Source organism: Stegostoma tigrinum, chromosome 29, assembly GCF_030684315.1.
Source record: "Stegostoma tigrinum isolate sSteTig4 chromosome 29, sSteTig4.hap1, whole genome shotgun sequence".
NCBI classification, from domain to species: Eukaryota; Metazoa; Chordata; class Chondrichthyes; order Orectolobiformes; family Stegostomatidae; genus Stegostoma; species Stegostoma tigrinum.
The window spans coordinates 39,638,325-39,654,793 of record NC_081382.1 but is presented as its reverse complement, the minus strand read 5'-3'; the positions used below and the strand labels follow the sequence as shown (position 1 = coordinate 39,654,793).

The following is a 16,469-nucleotide window of genomic DNA, read 5'->3' as shown; positions in this document are numbered from 1 at the left end:
TCTGGATGGTGACATGATTAGGAAGGGTTTAGAGGGACAGGGGGTCAGATTGGCACATCTGGTCAACTCAGACAAGTTTGGTCTGTTACGTCTGTTTCCATGACATGTGACTCAACGACTCTATAAATACACATTCTTCAGCAGATGGTCCCTCTGCTTAGTATTTCATCTGGCAGTGTTATATACCTTTGTACTGCCCCAACGTACTTATCCAGACCAGGCAACAATAAGCTTGGAACTAAAACTTTGTTCCTCAGAGACAGGAGTATTGTAACTAGGTCACCATGAGGGCTTGTGGGTTAGAGGTCACTGGGCCAGATAGTGACTGAAATGTGACAAACTCAATCTGAGAACAACACTATCAACGGGTTCTGTGTGCTGAGAAGGCTGCACTTTGGAACATTCGACGAGGATAAATAACCATTCTTTGTGAAAATTGTGTTGTGGGAATGTCACAACGCCAAAATAAATAAAAATGTTCTATAATTGAACAACAGGAAAACTAAAAGGCTGAGTAATAGAAAAATGTTTGAAAAAGCTTGTTGGATGAAGGGACAGTAAATATTGGGTACAAGATAATACAGAAGCAGATTTTTGTTTTAGAAAAAGACAGGATGGTATGCCAAGGAAAACTGGAAAGTAATACAAAGAATACAGAAGTTCCAAAACTTTCTTCCAACACTCTTAACAGCTGGAGAGCAGAGTAACATTTAAACCCAAAGTGACACGTGAGGTTAAACAGAGGATATAGTTGATGTACCACAAGTTATTTTAATACAATATTCATTATAAAGTTGAACAATGAAGAAATGGTGTGCGCGCTCTGGCACTTTGACGTGAATGTCATACAAAGTGCAGCCTGACTGGAAATCAGTGACTCAGTTATAAAAGAAGTCAATGAATGCAGAAAGGGTCCCAACAGGAAATAGATAAACTCAGTCCCTTATTAAAAAACAAATATAAACACTGGGGGAATTAAGCAGGTCTGGCAGCATCTGTGGAGAGGGGAATAGAGTTAACATTTTGAGTTTGATGACATTGTTCTTCAGAAATGAAAGTGATTGGAAAGTGAGCTCAAGAAATACAATGTTATTTATTTAGGCACCTTACAGCCTCCAGTAGTCAATACTGTATTCCACAGCTTCAGAATATGACATCTATATTATCAATTTTTCTTTGTTTCATTTATACACACACACACACACACACACACACACACACACACACACACACACACACACAGACACGCAGTCACACACAAACACACACACACACACACACACAATCAAGCAAACACACACACACATGCACACACAGACACGCAGTCACACACAAACACACACACATGCACACACATGCACACACACACACACACACACACACACACACCCCTCCTCAGAAATCTGAAGAAGTGTCACACTGGATTCGAAACATTAACCCTGTTCACAAACGCTGCTGAGTTTCTCCAGAACTCTTGGTGTTTGCTTCATACTTTCCAGTAACTCCAGTGTTTTGCTTCGTTTGAGTGTTAGTGTTTTAAGATCATTTCAGAAGCAAATGTGAACAGATACACTCTGTAACCCATGCGGCTGCTAAGGTGTCAGGCCCTCACTTGACAGTCTATGAGTGCAACAGAGATAAGTGGCACTTACCATTGGTCCTGGGTCCCCTTTTATACCTGGGAGTCCTTGAAGCATTGGGTCAACAGTAAAGCTTTCCATTCCAAAGGTCTGGTATCCATCTGTGGCAGCAGGTGTAACAACCGCCACATTATAGGTAACTCTGGGGTATGATGGCGTCGTTGCTGGTTTCGGCTCAGTTTCCTTGCCCAATCCTTCCTTCAACGTGGGCCTCTGGGTCTTGCCGGGTTGGTGTGTGGTCTTCTTTACAGCTGGCACGGTCTCTGTGAGACGGGCTGTGGCGTTTCCATTCGGCGTTTCCCTCCTTTTGGAGTCTTGCTGTGTGGCTTCGCTGACCGGCCCTTGCCGGCTGTCCGACACCGTGCCGTTCCTCCCCGCGGATCTGACCGGAGTGGGCACCGCGGCAAGGCTGGTGGTGTGAGGGGCCAGCCGGGCCGACTCGGCGCTGGGGAGGGCGGTAGGGGTCGCCGGTTTCAGGTGAGAGGCGGTCGCCCCCCGGGCCGGGAACGCGGTGGGAGGGGCTGCGGTGCCAAAAGCTGGCCGGCCGACGATCCAGGGGTGGAGGTTCGGCGACGTTGGAGCCGGGAGCGTCAAAGCCACGCTCTCACCGTAGCTGCCATCAGGTCTGCTCCTCTTCCACAGCATCAGCTGAGGAGGAGATGCGGTGGAGGAATTGGGAAAGCGTGGTAAAACGGGGAGGAGGGGGAGGAGGTTCGGCCTGTAGACATCAGCCTGCCTGCACTGTTTCTTGATGTATTTGCAATAATTATGAGCTGCCTTAGCAGATGGATAAATATCAAATTGACAGACAGCGCCTTCAAACTGCACCGAGTGTTGGTCCAGCTTCCCCAGGAGGAAGGAGCCTTCTGGGTCTAAGGAATCCTCTTTCTTGAAATGCAAATTTGCATGAGTGCGATTCTTCCCACAAGAAGTATATAGAGTAACCTTTCGACTCCTGATGCTGATGGCCATGTCATGCCACTGGCCGTCGTGGACATCGTAATCGAAATAGACAGACTGCTTGTGCCCCAGGTACACAATGATTTTGCCCGGTATGAACTGCACGCCGAGCTGCAGCTTCTTTCTCTTGTTCCTGATGGTAAATAAAAAAGCATTGTTGACGCGATGGGAGCACAGGCTCAAGACCAGGGTGAGGTTGGTGCCGTACGAGGTGGGGATCACAGCCGCTACAGGTGCCTTGATGCGAGCTCTCTGCGTGAGGATGACGCCCAGTTTAAAAGGAATGACCCCCTGAGGAACGGAGCGGGATGTCGTGGAAGATGGCGACGCCAGTGTTTGTGATTTTTTCCCGATAAGGCCCAGCCTTTGGAGAATGTCCACATCTGAAAGACAGAACGAAGAAAGAAAGAAATCTTAAGCATTGAGTCCATGGAAAGGTTTTATCTAGGCTTGCGTAGAATTATGGGGTCATACGGCACAGTGCTGACCTGATATCGTAGAATCCATACGCTGTGGAAGCAGGCAGTTCGGCCCTTCAAGTCTGTCCTTACCTTTTGATTATGCATGCCACCCAGTCCCAGACTACCCTATCCCTGTAACCCTGCATTTCCCGTGGCTAACCCAGCTAGCCTGCACATCCCTGGGCACCATGGGGCAACTTAGCATGGCCAACCCACCCTAACCCGCACATCTTTGGACTGTGGGCGGATACCCATGCAGACAAGGGGAGAATGTGCAAACTCCACACAGACAGTGGCCAGAAGGTGGAATCAAACCCGGATCCCTGGCCCTGAGAGGCAGCAGTGTTAACCACTGAGCCGTGGCACCACTGACACATCCTAAATTGGTTCGTCCCATTTGCCAACATTTGGCCCATATCCCTTCCTATATATGCACCCATCCAGATGCCTTTTAAATGTTGTAACTGTACCAGCCTCCACCACTTCCTCTGGCAGCTCATTCCACACATGCACCACCCTCTGCGTGAAAAGTTTGCCCCTCGGGTCTCTTTGAAACCTTCCCCCCGCCCCTCACCTTTAGCCTGCGCAGTCTAGCTTTGCACTCCCCTACCCTGGGGAAAACACCTTGTCTAATTACACTATCCATGCCCCTCATGATTTTATAAACCTCTATAAGGTCACCCCTCAGCCTCTGACACTCCAGGGAAAGAAACCGTGAACTATTCAGCCTCTTGCTGTAGCACAAAGCCTCCAGTCCCAGCAACATGCAAGTAAATCTGCAGATTTCCTCTCTGGGACCATTTCAATTGGACAGGTCATTACCCTACAGACTTGTGAAGTCCAGACAAAGTCATGCTCCTCTGCAGCTCAACTCTCTCACAAACAATTCTTTCGCTCGCTTTATCAGATTGGACGGTTTCTGAAGTAGCCAGAACATTGCTATATTAAGCACCAGACCCAAGTAAAGGGCCAATAACAGTTGACAACGCAAATTGGTTTAAATAACAATTTCCTCAAGTAACATTTCTAATTTGTTTTGGTTAAATTGCTCTTCCAGAGTCGCGTATTCACTGCCAGAATTTGCTTTTTGAGACATTGTGAAAGATGTTAAGACAAATGCAAGTCATGTCTCTTTCTGTTTACTTAATGGATCTCTTGAGTTTAGATAAATGTTGAGAGCTCCTGCTCTCAAACCTAAACCTCAGAGCCCTCCTTGTTGCTGAAAACTGATTCATCCCATAATTATTAAGTAACATTATGGTACTGGTTGTGTTTAGCAGCTTAAAGAAAATCTGCAGGGATTGATAGTGGAAAGACCATTCAATTGTGTGTGGTAGCACTTTCAAATATAAGAAGAGAATATGTGTAGGGGCTTGTGTGCTACGAGTGGAAGGAGATGCAAGACTGAACTCAAAGAAAGATCTTGCTTATCTGTTTCACTGACTGGCTCAGATCCAAATGGCACCTCATGGAGAGGTTGCCCCTCATCTCTCTTCTTCTAACACTCTTACTCTCTATCTTGTGCTTATAGAGGTTTTCCTAGATCATCTGCACAACTATCTGAAGAAGCCAAGGTGAGTTCCTATTATATGAAGACTGTATCTGTTTATAACTCAAGACAATTGATCAAGCCTCGTTAAGCCAAGGAAAAGTATAACCTCTCGCTACCTTATTTTCCAAAAAGCATCTGTCAAAATTCTCCTCTTGTCTTACTTCTTCCCTATTTACCTTGGCCAGGGTTTAGGAGCAACTGGAGAATTCATGATTTTCAGAAAACCTTCTGCGTTTGTGTCTGCTGGAGTGATCGAGACAGCTGATCCTGTACAATCTCACCAGTTTCAAACACGGCTGGAAACAGGCCATTTCTCAAGGTAAGTCGTGTAACAGAGCCAAGAGAACAAACTACAGGAGGAGAATAAAACCTCGGCTGTACTGCACATTAAAACACTGGATCCATTCCAATTTAGTTTCAATCCAAAGTGCTCCACAACAAAAAAAAACCATCAGAATCTTCGGCACTGAATCAGTGCCTAATTAAATCAAGGTTCCAGGATCAATTTAAACCAGATTAATAAATTCACTATTGCTATTTTCGATTGTCAATTAGATCAACTTGTCTCAGAATAATGGAGCTAAAACACTGTATAAACTAAACTGAAATATTGTTGAAAAAGACAGCAGAGTTGCTGAACTACTCCATCTTGAACTCATCAGGACAAATGCAAGATTCCAGATTTCAAACGATCACAGTAAATTGCATGACATTAAAATTGATCAGACCCTTGAGCTGAGTCTAAGACAAATGAACAGAAAATTGTCACAGCTCCTTCTAAAGCACCTCCCAAAACTATGATCTCTACCACCTGAAAGGACAAAAGCAGCAGGTATTTGGGAACAATAGCCCCTGCCAGTTCCCCTCCAAGTCAGTCGCCATCTTGACTGGGAAATATATCACTGGGTCAAAATCCTGGAACTCCCTCCCTCACAGCGCTCTGGGAGAGCCTGTAGCTTATGGACTGCGGTGGTTCAAGGAGGTGGGTGGCCATCACCTTCTCACTGAGGCTTATATAATAAGCACTGGCCCTGCCAGTGGCACCGACATGCCAAGATTGAATTAATGAGTAGATACAATATTAGCCCCACAGTGTCACAGAGAAACAGGTTCAAATATTAAATAAAGTCTTACTCTGGTCTTCTTGGAAAGTTAGATTAATTTGGGCATCAAGAAACAGGAAAATGGGGAGGCAATGGCCTAGGGGTATTATCGCTGGACTGTGAATCCAGAGACCCAGATACTGTTCTGGGGACCCGAGTTCGAATCCCGCCAAGGCAGATGGTAGCATTTGAATTCAATAAATATCTAGAATGAAGAGTCTAATGATGACTGTGAATCCATTGTCGATTGTTGGGAGAAAACCCATTTGGTTCACTAATGTCCTTCAGGGAAGGAAACTGCCATCCTTACCTGGTCTGGCCTTCTTTGACCCCATAAATGTAGATGACCCACTGTAATGAGTTGTGTTCCGAAACTGTGGGGATACTGGGGATGATCAGCGGCCAGTGCTGAGATCTCAGGGTTGGAGAAGATTTTGGTGCTGGGCTGGGAGAGGGTAGAATGGAAACCAGGTCACGGAGCGACGTGAAAACAATGCCTGTGACCCAACCGGCAGCAAAAATGGGAATGTGATCTCTCGGAGAGTTACCGAGGCTGGAGGTGGTTGCAGGGGTGAAGTTAGGGAGGGTGGCGCGAGCGCGGCTAGGAAAACAGAAAAGGTACAGGGTGGTGGGACAAACTCCAACTTCGATGGGAACCGCACAGCTAAGTAACCTGTTCGAAGTCTCCATAAGGATACAGACCTCCAGGGTGATGGTTCAGCGAGTGCCAGAGCAGTTTCTGTTTACAGAATCGCAAACCCCAATTAAGCCATTCGTTGCTGTCTGGGCAGGCGAAACAAAACACAATAGGCACATGTACTCTGGTACTTGTAACAAACTCTGCTCACCGGACAGTTAAATCCTAACACAAGCTGGACAGGCAGCTAGCTCCCTGCTAGCAGTGAAAAGATTAAAAATGTAGATTGAAAAGGTCACAGACAGTCTAACAGATCCCAATTAAACTGCAATGATTCACTTTGATGGAGATGTTGCACAAACTGTACAGCAGAACTGACCCACAGATGCATTTGTCTCTCCCCTACCAAGTCCCCCTATACACTGCACATTTTAGATCTCTAAGCGCCAAATGCAGCTAAGACAGTTCAAAAATGTACAGAGACAAAATTGAGCAAGCCTTCTATTTGACGCATGAGAGACTACATGTAGCTGAACCGCTAAACTTGTGTCTCGAGAGATCAACAAATGGCAGATTCAGTCATGTGGGTATTGCTACATATGGGCAGAATTAGGGTCGGCTGGCTCGCAGCATTCAGTTTGTCTTGGTGTTCCCAACAAAACATTTTAATTACAATTGCACTCTCCCTACAGACCACATCCTTCTGTAATCATAACAGAATCTATGTTTTACACAGAAATAGTGCAAGAGCATGTCGGAAAATAACAGCACAAATCATTCCAGAGCATGAGGAACTTCATTGCATGAATTTAAATGCAATTTACAAATTTAAAAACAAATTCGCTTTCTAATTCAGAATCGAGAGAGAAAGAGTTGGGTTAACTGAGGCTGGTAATTACTAGAAGGGTTAAATGGTTTGATTCTTTTTCACAATCTGCTTTCCCTCCTTATTTCCCTCTGTTAGGCCCCAGTTCATTCTCCCACTCTCCACATTTCTGCCTTTTAGCAGGATGGCTAGGTCTTGGAAATTGACTTTCCCGCAGTACAGTGTCTGCCAAGAACCTGATCATTTTACTAATTCGCTTTTTAGACTGATGCAAAGCCAGAACCTCACAGCGATCCTGAGAGGCCAGCTTAAAAGTCAACCGCGTTGCTACAGGGTCTGGAGTCACATGGAGGCCAAACCAGGCAAGGACGACCGACGTCTTCTGCCAAAGGCCACTGGTAAAGCATGAAGTGGGGGTGCCAGTATTGGACTGGGGTGAGTCAAAATCAAGAAGTCGCGCGACACCAGGTTATGGTGAAGCTGGAGACACGCTCGCTGAGCCGGTGGGTTTGGTTGCAAATGTTTCATCACCCTGCTAGGTAACATTGTCGGTGCGGGAAGTGTCGGTGTCCTGTGCCGCTTGTTACTGACATGCCTCGGTTTGTTGGGGTGGTTTGGTTTCACTTCCGCTTCTGTAGAGGACTGGTATTCCAGTTGGAACTCCCATCGACAAACCGATTGAATTAGACACAGTGAGCAAACCACTGAAGTGGAGGTGGTACTGAACACCTCATCAAACAGAGACATATAATACAACAAGTGGGACAGAACACCGACACCTCACTGCAGGCGCCACCCCAGCTACAAACTTTAACCAGGTTATAGACTAACAGGTTGATTTGAAAACACAAGCTTTCAGTGCACTACCCCTCCAGCGGCACTCCAGGATTTTTAAATAAACCCAATGGACTACAGCCTGATGTCATCTGACTTTCAGATTGGGAAACCAGTGGGTTTTTTGTATCAGTCATCGCTGAGATTACTTGTAGAGATTTATGACTGAATTTAAATTTCCACCAGATACCCTGGCATGAGTAGAACCCATGCCCTCCTAGATTACTGACCCACTGTGGCACCACCGTCAAACCTCCATGCTGCGTTTCCAGTTCCTCCATCGTGCAGCAGTTATCACTGATAGACAGTGATGGACGATATGCCCTGATTCTGCATCATTGCAAACGCTGCTACTTCAACTAAAAACATATGGCAATGTGATCCGACAGGTGCTTGCCACACACAGGGAACTGCACCATCAAAGAAAAAAATGGCTGGAATGATTAAAATTGACAATGGAATCCAAGCACTCGGAACAGATTGAACACGACTTCCTGACAAAGCCGAGGAATGGCTGCAATTCTCCCTTTAACATCTGCGTTACTGAATTCACTAAAACCGCAGGACAATAATTAATGCTTCCTAAAACGGCACACAAAATGTAAGAAAAACAAAAACAGAAGTTGCTGGAAAAGCTCAGCAGGTCTGGCAGCATCTGTGAAGGAAAAATCAGAATTAATGTTTCAGGTCCAGTGGCCCTTCCTCAGAACTGGGCCTGAAACGTTCACTCTGTTTTTCACTTCACAGACGCTTGCCAGACCTGCTGAGCTTTACCAGCAAGTTCTGTTTTTATTCCAGATTTACAGCATCCGCAGTTCTTTCAGTTTTTACACAAAATGGAAGTTTTTTCCTTGAGCTCATCAGGGCCAGGATGCAAGAAACCCAGCTTCAAAGGGAACAACAATTTATACCGCATGACAACAGGGTGATGATTGGCTGGACCCACGCTGGCACAGAGATGCAGCGTGACTTCAGTACTGTGTCTCTTCTTAATAATGCAAACACAAATATAATGCAGGCCAATGTGGTATACTGCATCCACTGCACCCGGTGTGGGTTCCTCTACATTGGGGAAACCAAGCGGAGGCTTGGGGACCGCTTTGCAGAACACCTCTGCTCAGTTCGCAACAAACAACTGCACCTCCCAGTCGCAAACCATTTCCACTCCCCCTCCCATTCTTTAGATGACATGTCCATCATGGGCCTCCTGCAGTGCCACAATGATGCCACCCGAAGGTTGCAGGAACAGCAACTCATATTCCGCCTGGGAACCCTGCAGCCTAATGGTATCAATGTGGACTTCACCAGTTTCAAAATCTCCCCTTCCCCCACCGCATCCCTAAACCAGCCCAGTTCGTCCCCTCCCCCCACTGCACCATACAACCAGCCCAGCTCTTCCCCTCCACCCACTGCATCCCAAAACCAGTCCAACCTGTCTCCGCCTCCCTAACCTGTTCTTCCTCTCACCCATCCCTTCCTCCCACCCCAAGCCGCACCCCCATCTACCTACTAACCTCATCCCACCTCCTTGACCTGTCCGTCTTCCCTGGACTGACCTAACCCCTCCCTGCCTCCCCACCTATACCCTCTCCCCCTATCTTCTTTTCTCTCCATCTTCGGTCCGCCTCCCCCTCTCTCCCTATTTATTCCAGAACCCTCACCCCATCCCCCTCTCTGATGAAGGGTCCAGGCCTGAAACGTCAGCTTTTGTGCTCCTGAGATGCTGCTTGGCCTGCTGTGTTCATCCAGCCTCACATTTTATTATAATGCAGGCTGTTGACTTTGCACAAGTCCAGACCATATTGAACTCTAAGCTCATATTTTCAAAATGTTCCAATGAGGCAAGCAACAATGAATGATGGAAGTGAGTCTTTTTAGTTTTCCTGAAACCAGTGAAATTGTTACTGATCGTGATCATGATATGACTTCTGTGATGAGGTCACATTGTTGAACTTGGGATTTCAACATCAGAGCCAAGGAACAACTAAAGAAAGACAGACTGAGCCCCAACCAATTGGCCTGGCCAATATTGCCATGGAATTATTGACTAATCACAGTAATTATTCAACAACAGACTTAGCACTTGTTCACACAATACACCAGTGATGGAGAGTTTTAGAATCCACTGTTCCAAACACCCCTAGTTCCTTCCAAGTCTCTGTCAATCACCACATTGCAGAATTCAATTTACTGACCAAGTTCCCCCAGAAAATAACATAATTTATCTCATTTGCTTCAGAATGAGTAAGTATTAATTTTTTTCATTGTCATCGTTGGCAAGCAGCTCGCAGTGTGATGAGATACTGGAGAGTATCTGAGATAGTGAGATACAGGACAGCACAGTGGCTCAGAGGTTAGCGCTGCTGCCTCATAGCACCAGGGACCCGGGTTCGATTCCATCCTCAGGCGACTGTCTGTGTGGAGTTTGCACGTTCTCCCCGTATCTGCGTGGGATTCCTCCCACAGTCCAGAGATGTGCAGGTTAGGTGGATTAGCCATACTAAATTTCCCATAGTGTTCAAGTAGGTGAAGATTATGTGGGTTATGGGGGATGGGTCTGAGTGGGATGCTCTGAGGGTTAGTTTGGACTTGTTGGGCCGAAGGCTCTGTTTCCACACTGTAGGGATTTATGATTCTACTGGAGAGAGTTTTAACTGTCCTCCACAGACATGAGAAGACTGAGAGGAGATCTCACAAAGATGTTCAAACTCGTGATGGGATTAGACAGGGAGGTGAACTGCCCCTGTTGTCGGAAAAGTTCAGGCACAGAGGGCACGGACTTATGGTGATGGGCAAAAAAGAAGAAGAGATGGCACCTTTTAGCCCAGCGAGTGGATAGGAACTAGAAGACTCAGCCTGAGGAATCCAATGGAGACAGATTTAATCTCAGCTCTCAAAAGGGAATTGGATCCTAATGTGAAGATGAATGATTTGCAGGGGAAATGGTGATGGAGTGGGACTGACAGGGAACAGTGCTGGCACAGACATGGCAGCCTGCCTGGCATCCTTCCATGATCCTGGGCGTTAGCTCAAACCTGGAGAGCAGTTAAGCTTGAATATAAAATAAAACAAAGAGCTTTAATATAAAATAAATCAAAGAGCTGTGGACACTGGAGATCCAAAACAGATAAAAACACAAATAGCCAGAGAAGCTTCCATTCCGAAAAAGCATCACACTGGACTCAAAACTGCTTTCCCTCCATAAATGCTATCAGACCTGCCGAGCTTCTCTTGCAATTTCTGGTTTCTTTTGGTTTTTAAACCTTAATATGCCTCACCATTGGACAGACAGAGAGAGAGAGAGAGACAGAGAGAGAGAGAGAGAGAGAGAGAGAGAGAGGAGACGCGTGGCTAACTGATGGGAAGATTTACATGTCACAAAGATGAAGCATGTCATGGCAATATCATTGGTGTTGTAATCCAGAGGTCCAGGTCAATAATCTGGTGAACATGGGTTCAAATCTCACCAGGGCAGCTGGTGGAATCAAAGTTCAGTTAATAAATCTGGAATTGAAAAGCTAGGTGATCATGAGAAAATACTGGCAAGGTGCATATTTGATTCCCATTTCTAGAAGTTTTATGGCTACCATCAGGTTCATGAATGTCGTTTAATGAAGGGAATCTGCCATCCCTGCCTGGTCTGGTCTACATGAGACCCTATATAATAACGTCATTGACCTGTGACTCTTAGCTGCCCTCTGCAATGACCTAGCACAGCACTACCTACCTGCTATCACCACCAACCTTCTCTATTTATTTCAGAGCCCCCTTCTCCTCCTCCATTTCTGAAGAAGGGTCCTGACCCAAAACATCAGCTTTCCTGCTCCTCCGATGCTGCCTGGCCTGCTGTGTTCATCCAGCTCCATGTTGTGTTATCTCAGTCCAAATGAATTGGTGACAAACGTTGGCTTTTCCAGCGATGCCCACATCCCACGAAAGAATAAAACGTAAGCTACCTGGCATACAACACTCACTCGTGTTGACTGATGCCAACAGCCTGTGAAATGCGATCACCTAAATGATGTCCACATAGCACCTTCTCAGCATCCTACATTCCCAATTCATGTCTTTACTCGAATTTGATTTGATTTATCATTGTCACATGCACCGAGTTACAGTGAAAAGTTTTGTTTTGGATGCAGCACAGGCAGATCATACCATAAGAAGAAGAGAATGAGATATACAAAGTTACAGATGCAGCGAAAGTACACAAGAGGCAATATCAACATTTGATTTTAAATTTGAGAGATCCATTCAGAAGTCCAATAGGAGTGGGGAAGAAGCTGTTCTCGAACCTGTGTGTGCATGTGTTAAAGTTTCTGTATCTTCTGCGCAAGTACAGATGGAGTCAATGGATGGAAGGTTGGCTTGATTAATGGACTGGGCTGTGTTTATAACCCTCTGTAATTTCTTACAGTCCTGAGCAGAGCAGCTGCCATGCCAAGCTATGATGCATCCAGATAGAATGCTTTCTGTGGTGCATTTGTAAAGGTTGGTGAGAGTAATCTCCCACAGGCTCATTCAGAGGCTCACAGGAACAAGAGGAAGACTGCTCAGAGGAGCTCACACAGGCTGAGGGTATAGAAAACAGGAACCCAATGCAAACAACACGCCAGCTTGGACTGGAGCAACAGATTGCTCTCCAGAGAGTCCCTATAGCATGGAAACAGGCCATTCAGCCCATCGAGTCCACACTAACCCTCTGAAGAGCATGTCACCAGGTCCGAGAACCCTCAACCCCTACCCCATCCCTGTCGCCCTGCATTAACCATGGCTAACCAACCTAGCCTGCACATCCCTGGACATTACGGGCAACTTAGCACGGCCAATCCACCCTAACCTGCACATCTTTGGACTGTGGGAGGAAACTGCAGGAAACCCACGCAGACACAGGGGGACAGCACAAACTCCACACAGGCAGTTGCCCAAGAACCTGGGAATCGAACCCAGGGCCCTGGCGCTGTGAGGCAGCTGTGCTAACCACTGAGCCACCGGTGCCAGTTGGTTTCCACTTTCTGTCTTTCACAAGTGAGTATGAATAGAATACGAAGATGGGAACAGGACTGGATAGTCCCTGGCAGAGGCCAAATCCCTGTGGGTCATCGGTCCCTGGGGATAATGCCAAGTGTATCAGCAAGGAACTTGCAAGCTCTGCTCCCACAATGGGCTCACTTGGAGCAGGCTATCTCAGTGTGTGTCCCGAAGTTCCACCTCTTGGCTTTGCTCTCTTCATCCAGGCAGTGAGTAACCAACTGCACTGACCATTAAAGCCAGCAGTTACATCACTGTACACCGGCTCACAGAGTCTAAATGTCATTTTAGACAGAATTGATCAAACTATCACGTAAGCCCGACAGTGTCTCACCTCTACTTCCTCATGAGGCTAAGGAAATTTTGTTTTAATTCACTCACAAGATGAGGGCATCACTGGCTAGGCCAGCATTTATTGCCCATCCCTAATTGCCCAGGGGGGTCAGTTAAAGATCAGCCACATTGCTGTGGGTCTGGAGTCACACATAGGCCAGACCAGGTAAGGATGGCAGTTTCCTTCCCTAAAGGACATTAGTGACACTCAACAATGGATTCATGGTCATCATTAGACTCTTAATTCCAGATATTTTATTGAATTCAAATTCCACCATTTGCCATGGCAGGATTTGAACCCAGGTCCCCAGAAGATTATCTGGGTCTCTGGATTAATAATCTAAAATTGATACCACTGGGCCATTGCCTCCCCATGTGGGGAAAATGTGACATATCTGTAAAGACTCTTACTAATTCTTATAGATAACCACAGAAAGTGTCCTATCCAGACACACCTCATGCTCTGCCCAAGACCGCAAGAAATTACAGAGTTGTGAACTCCGCCCAGTTCATCATAAAAACCAGCCTTCCTTCCAGTGACTCCGTCTACACTTCCTGCTCCTTGGGAAAGCAGCCAACATCATCAAACTGATGGGGTGGCACACTGGCTCAGTGGTTCGCTCTGCTGCCTCACAGCACCAAGGACCCAGGTTCAATTCTACCCTCAGGCAACTGTCTGTGTGGATTTTTCACATTCTCCCTGTGTCTACGTGGGTTTCCTCCCACAGTCCAAAGATGTGCAGGTTAGGGTGGATTGGCCATGGGAAATTGCCCCGTAGTGTTCAGGGATGTGTAGATTAGGTGGGTTATAGGGGGATGAATCTGGATGGGATGCTCTGAGTGTTAGTGTGGACTTGTTGAGCCAAAGAGCCTGTTTCCACACTGTAGGGATTCTATGATTCACCCCTCCCTACTCTCTTTCACCCACTTTCATCAGGCAGAAGAACAAAAGTTTGAAAACACACACCAACAGATGTAAGAACAGCTTCTTCCCTGCTGTTATCAAACTTACTAACAGACCTCTCACCCAAAACATTAACTCTGATTTCTCTCCATAGACGCTGCCAGACCTGCTGAGCTTCTGTTTGTTTCTCTTGCATTAGAATTGATATTTCTCTTCACCTTTCTAGTAGCTGCAACTCTATATTCTACATTCTGTTCTATCACCCTGACGTACTTTTGTAAGGTATGATTTGTCTGGTTAGCACGTAAAACAATACTTTTCACTATACCTTGGCACATGTCACAATAATAGATCAAATCAAATCAATGTGCAAGGTACTTTCCAGCTCATTAATCATCTTTATTCCTTCCTGAGTAGACCACTATTTGTTGTTCAGCTCTAATTGCCCTTGAACTGAGGGTCAGAGAAGAGACAACCACATTGTTGTGCATCTGGAGTTACACACAGACCAGACCAGGGAATGACTGCAGATTCCCCTTCCTTGTAACTCAGCGCTCCCCATGCTCTAAGACAGACTTTTCTGGCAATTGACGACAGTCGTCACAGTCACTATTTTCAGTTTCAGATTTATTCCTTGAATTTAATTACTACTAAACTACCACCACAGTCCAAAGGTGTGCAGGCTAGGTGGACTGACCATGCTAAATTGCCCGTGGGGATGTGTAGATTAGGTGGGTTATGGGGGACGGGTCTGTGTGGGATGCTCTGAGGGTCGGTGTGAACTTGTTGGGCTGAAGAGCCTGTTTCCACACTGTAGGGAGTCTATGAGGTGCTACAGTGGGGTTTGAACTCACTTTACCAGGACACTAGCCCAAAATAATAACCCAGTCGCATTACCACCATGCCAGTGCCTCCCATATACCCATCGCTAGGAGGGAACCATGGCTGAGTGGTGAAAAAGGCGGAGAAAGGGAAGATAGCAGTGGGGTTTCTGGCTACAGTGTTGCCATGTCCTGCCTTCTACGCCCCATCCTTTCAATCTGGGTCTCACTTCCTTCCCTGTATCCCAGACAGCAACACAGAGGGGCTGGAGGGACAGAATCTGCCAGACTGACTCCGTCAGCCATCAGTAGCTCAGCCAGTGAGACAGGATGGGAGCAACTCGTTCCAACTCTGGAGAAACCACAGAGTTTGCAGTAGCAGCAAAAGTAAATGCAACAGTTGGCATCAGGACGAGGACGCACCTGTGGGAATGAGGCACAGTGCGAGGCAGTTAAGGTTCTGTTTAATTTTTGAGTCCCACCTGAATATAATTTATTTGCACCATTTACTCGTTGCGGGAGGAAAAGGGTCATTTCAGGTGAATGGCACGGACAGGGCTCGGAGTGGACAGATGAGGGTTCAGTGCTTGATGAGTCTGCATAAAGGTCAGGAGGTTGGTTTCGTTCAGCACGTGGCTGTCAGATGGTACCCAACCCCATGCAGCTGCAGTGTAAGTTCCTGGGGGTGTCCTGGTGAGATATGGGGTTTGCCCCTTCCTCCAGTGAAGCACTATCTGGGGGATCCTGAGGCCCCCGATACAGTCTGTTTGCACAAGCTCAATCAGTCTCAAGGGCTGGTGCGCCCTGAAATGGGGGTACCTCTGGACCTTTCCAAAAAACATATCTGAGTGATCTGACTGACTGGGGAATGCCACTTTGTGCCACATAGCTCAATCGGCGCCATCTTTAAGGTAGAGACAAGGAGACTAGTTTTTCTCTCAGAGGGCTGAGTGTCTTTGCAATCCTCTTTCTCGAAAGGCAGCACATGCAGAGGAATGTTTTGTAGTCAGAGGGAGAGAGATTCTTGATTATCAAGGAGGATGAAAGATCATCAGCGCTGAGGTTAAAAATCAGATCAACCGTGATCTTATTGAATGGAGGAAGCAGGATCGAAGGGCCAGATGGCCTGCTCTTGTTCCTTGTTTGTAACTCAGTGCTCCCCATGCTCTAAGTGGATTTCTCTTATTACTCATTCACTAGATCAGGGCATCGCTGGCTAGGCCAGCATTTATTGCCCAGAGGGCAGTTAAGAGTCAACCACATTGCTGTGGGTCTGGAGTCACAAGTCGGCCCGACCAGGTAAGGATTGCAGCTTCCTTCCCTATAGGATACCGGTGATACAGCTGGATTTTTCCCGACAATCGGCT

General features: G+C 46.6%; 1 protein-coding gene across 3 annotated transcripts in view; it reads right to left on the bottom strand.

The window, feature by feature from the left end:
- col27a1b (collagen, type XXVII, alpha 1b) overlaps positions 1-16,469 on the bottom strand; it is a 660,800-nt gene that overhangs the window by 506,682 nt on the left and 137,649 nt on the right. For all 3 annotated transcript variants that reach the window (XM_048559048.2, XM_059638229.1, XM_048559047.2), the window contains exon 3: positions 1,653-2,983. In XM_048559048.2, the coding sequence (XP_048415005.2) occupies positions 1,653-2,983 (1,331 nt within the window). The remainder of the gene's footprint in view (positions 1-1,652; positions 2,984-16,469) is intronic.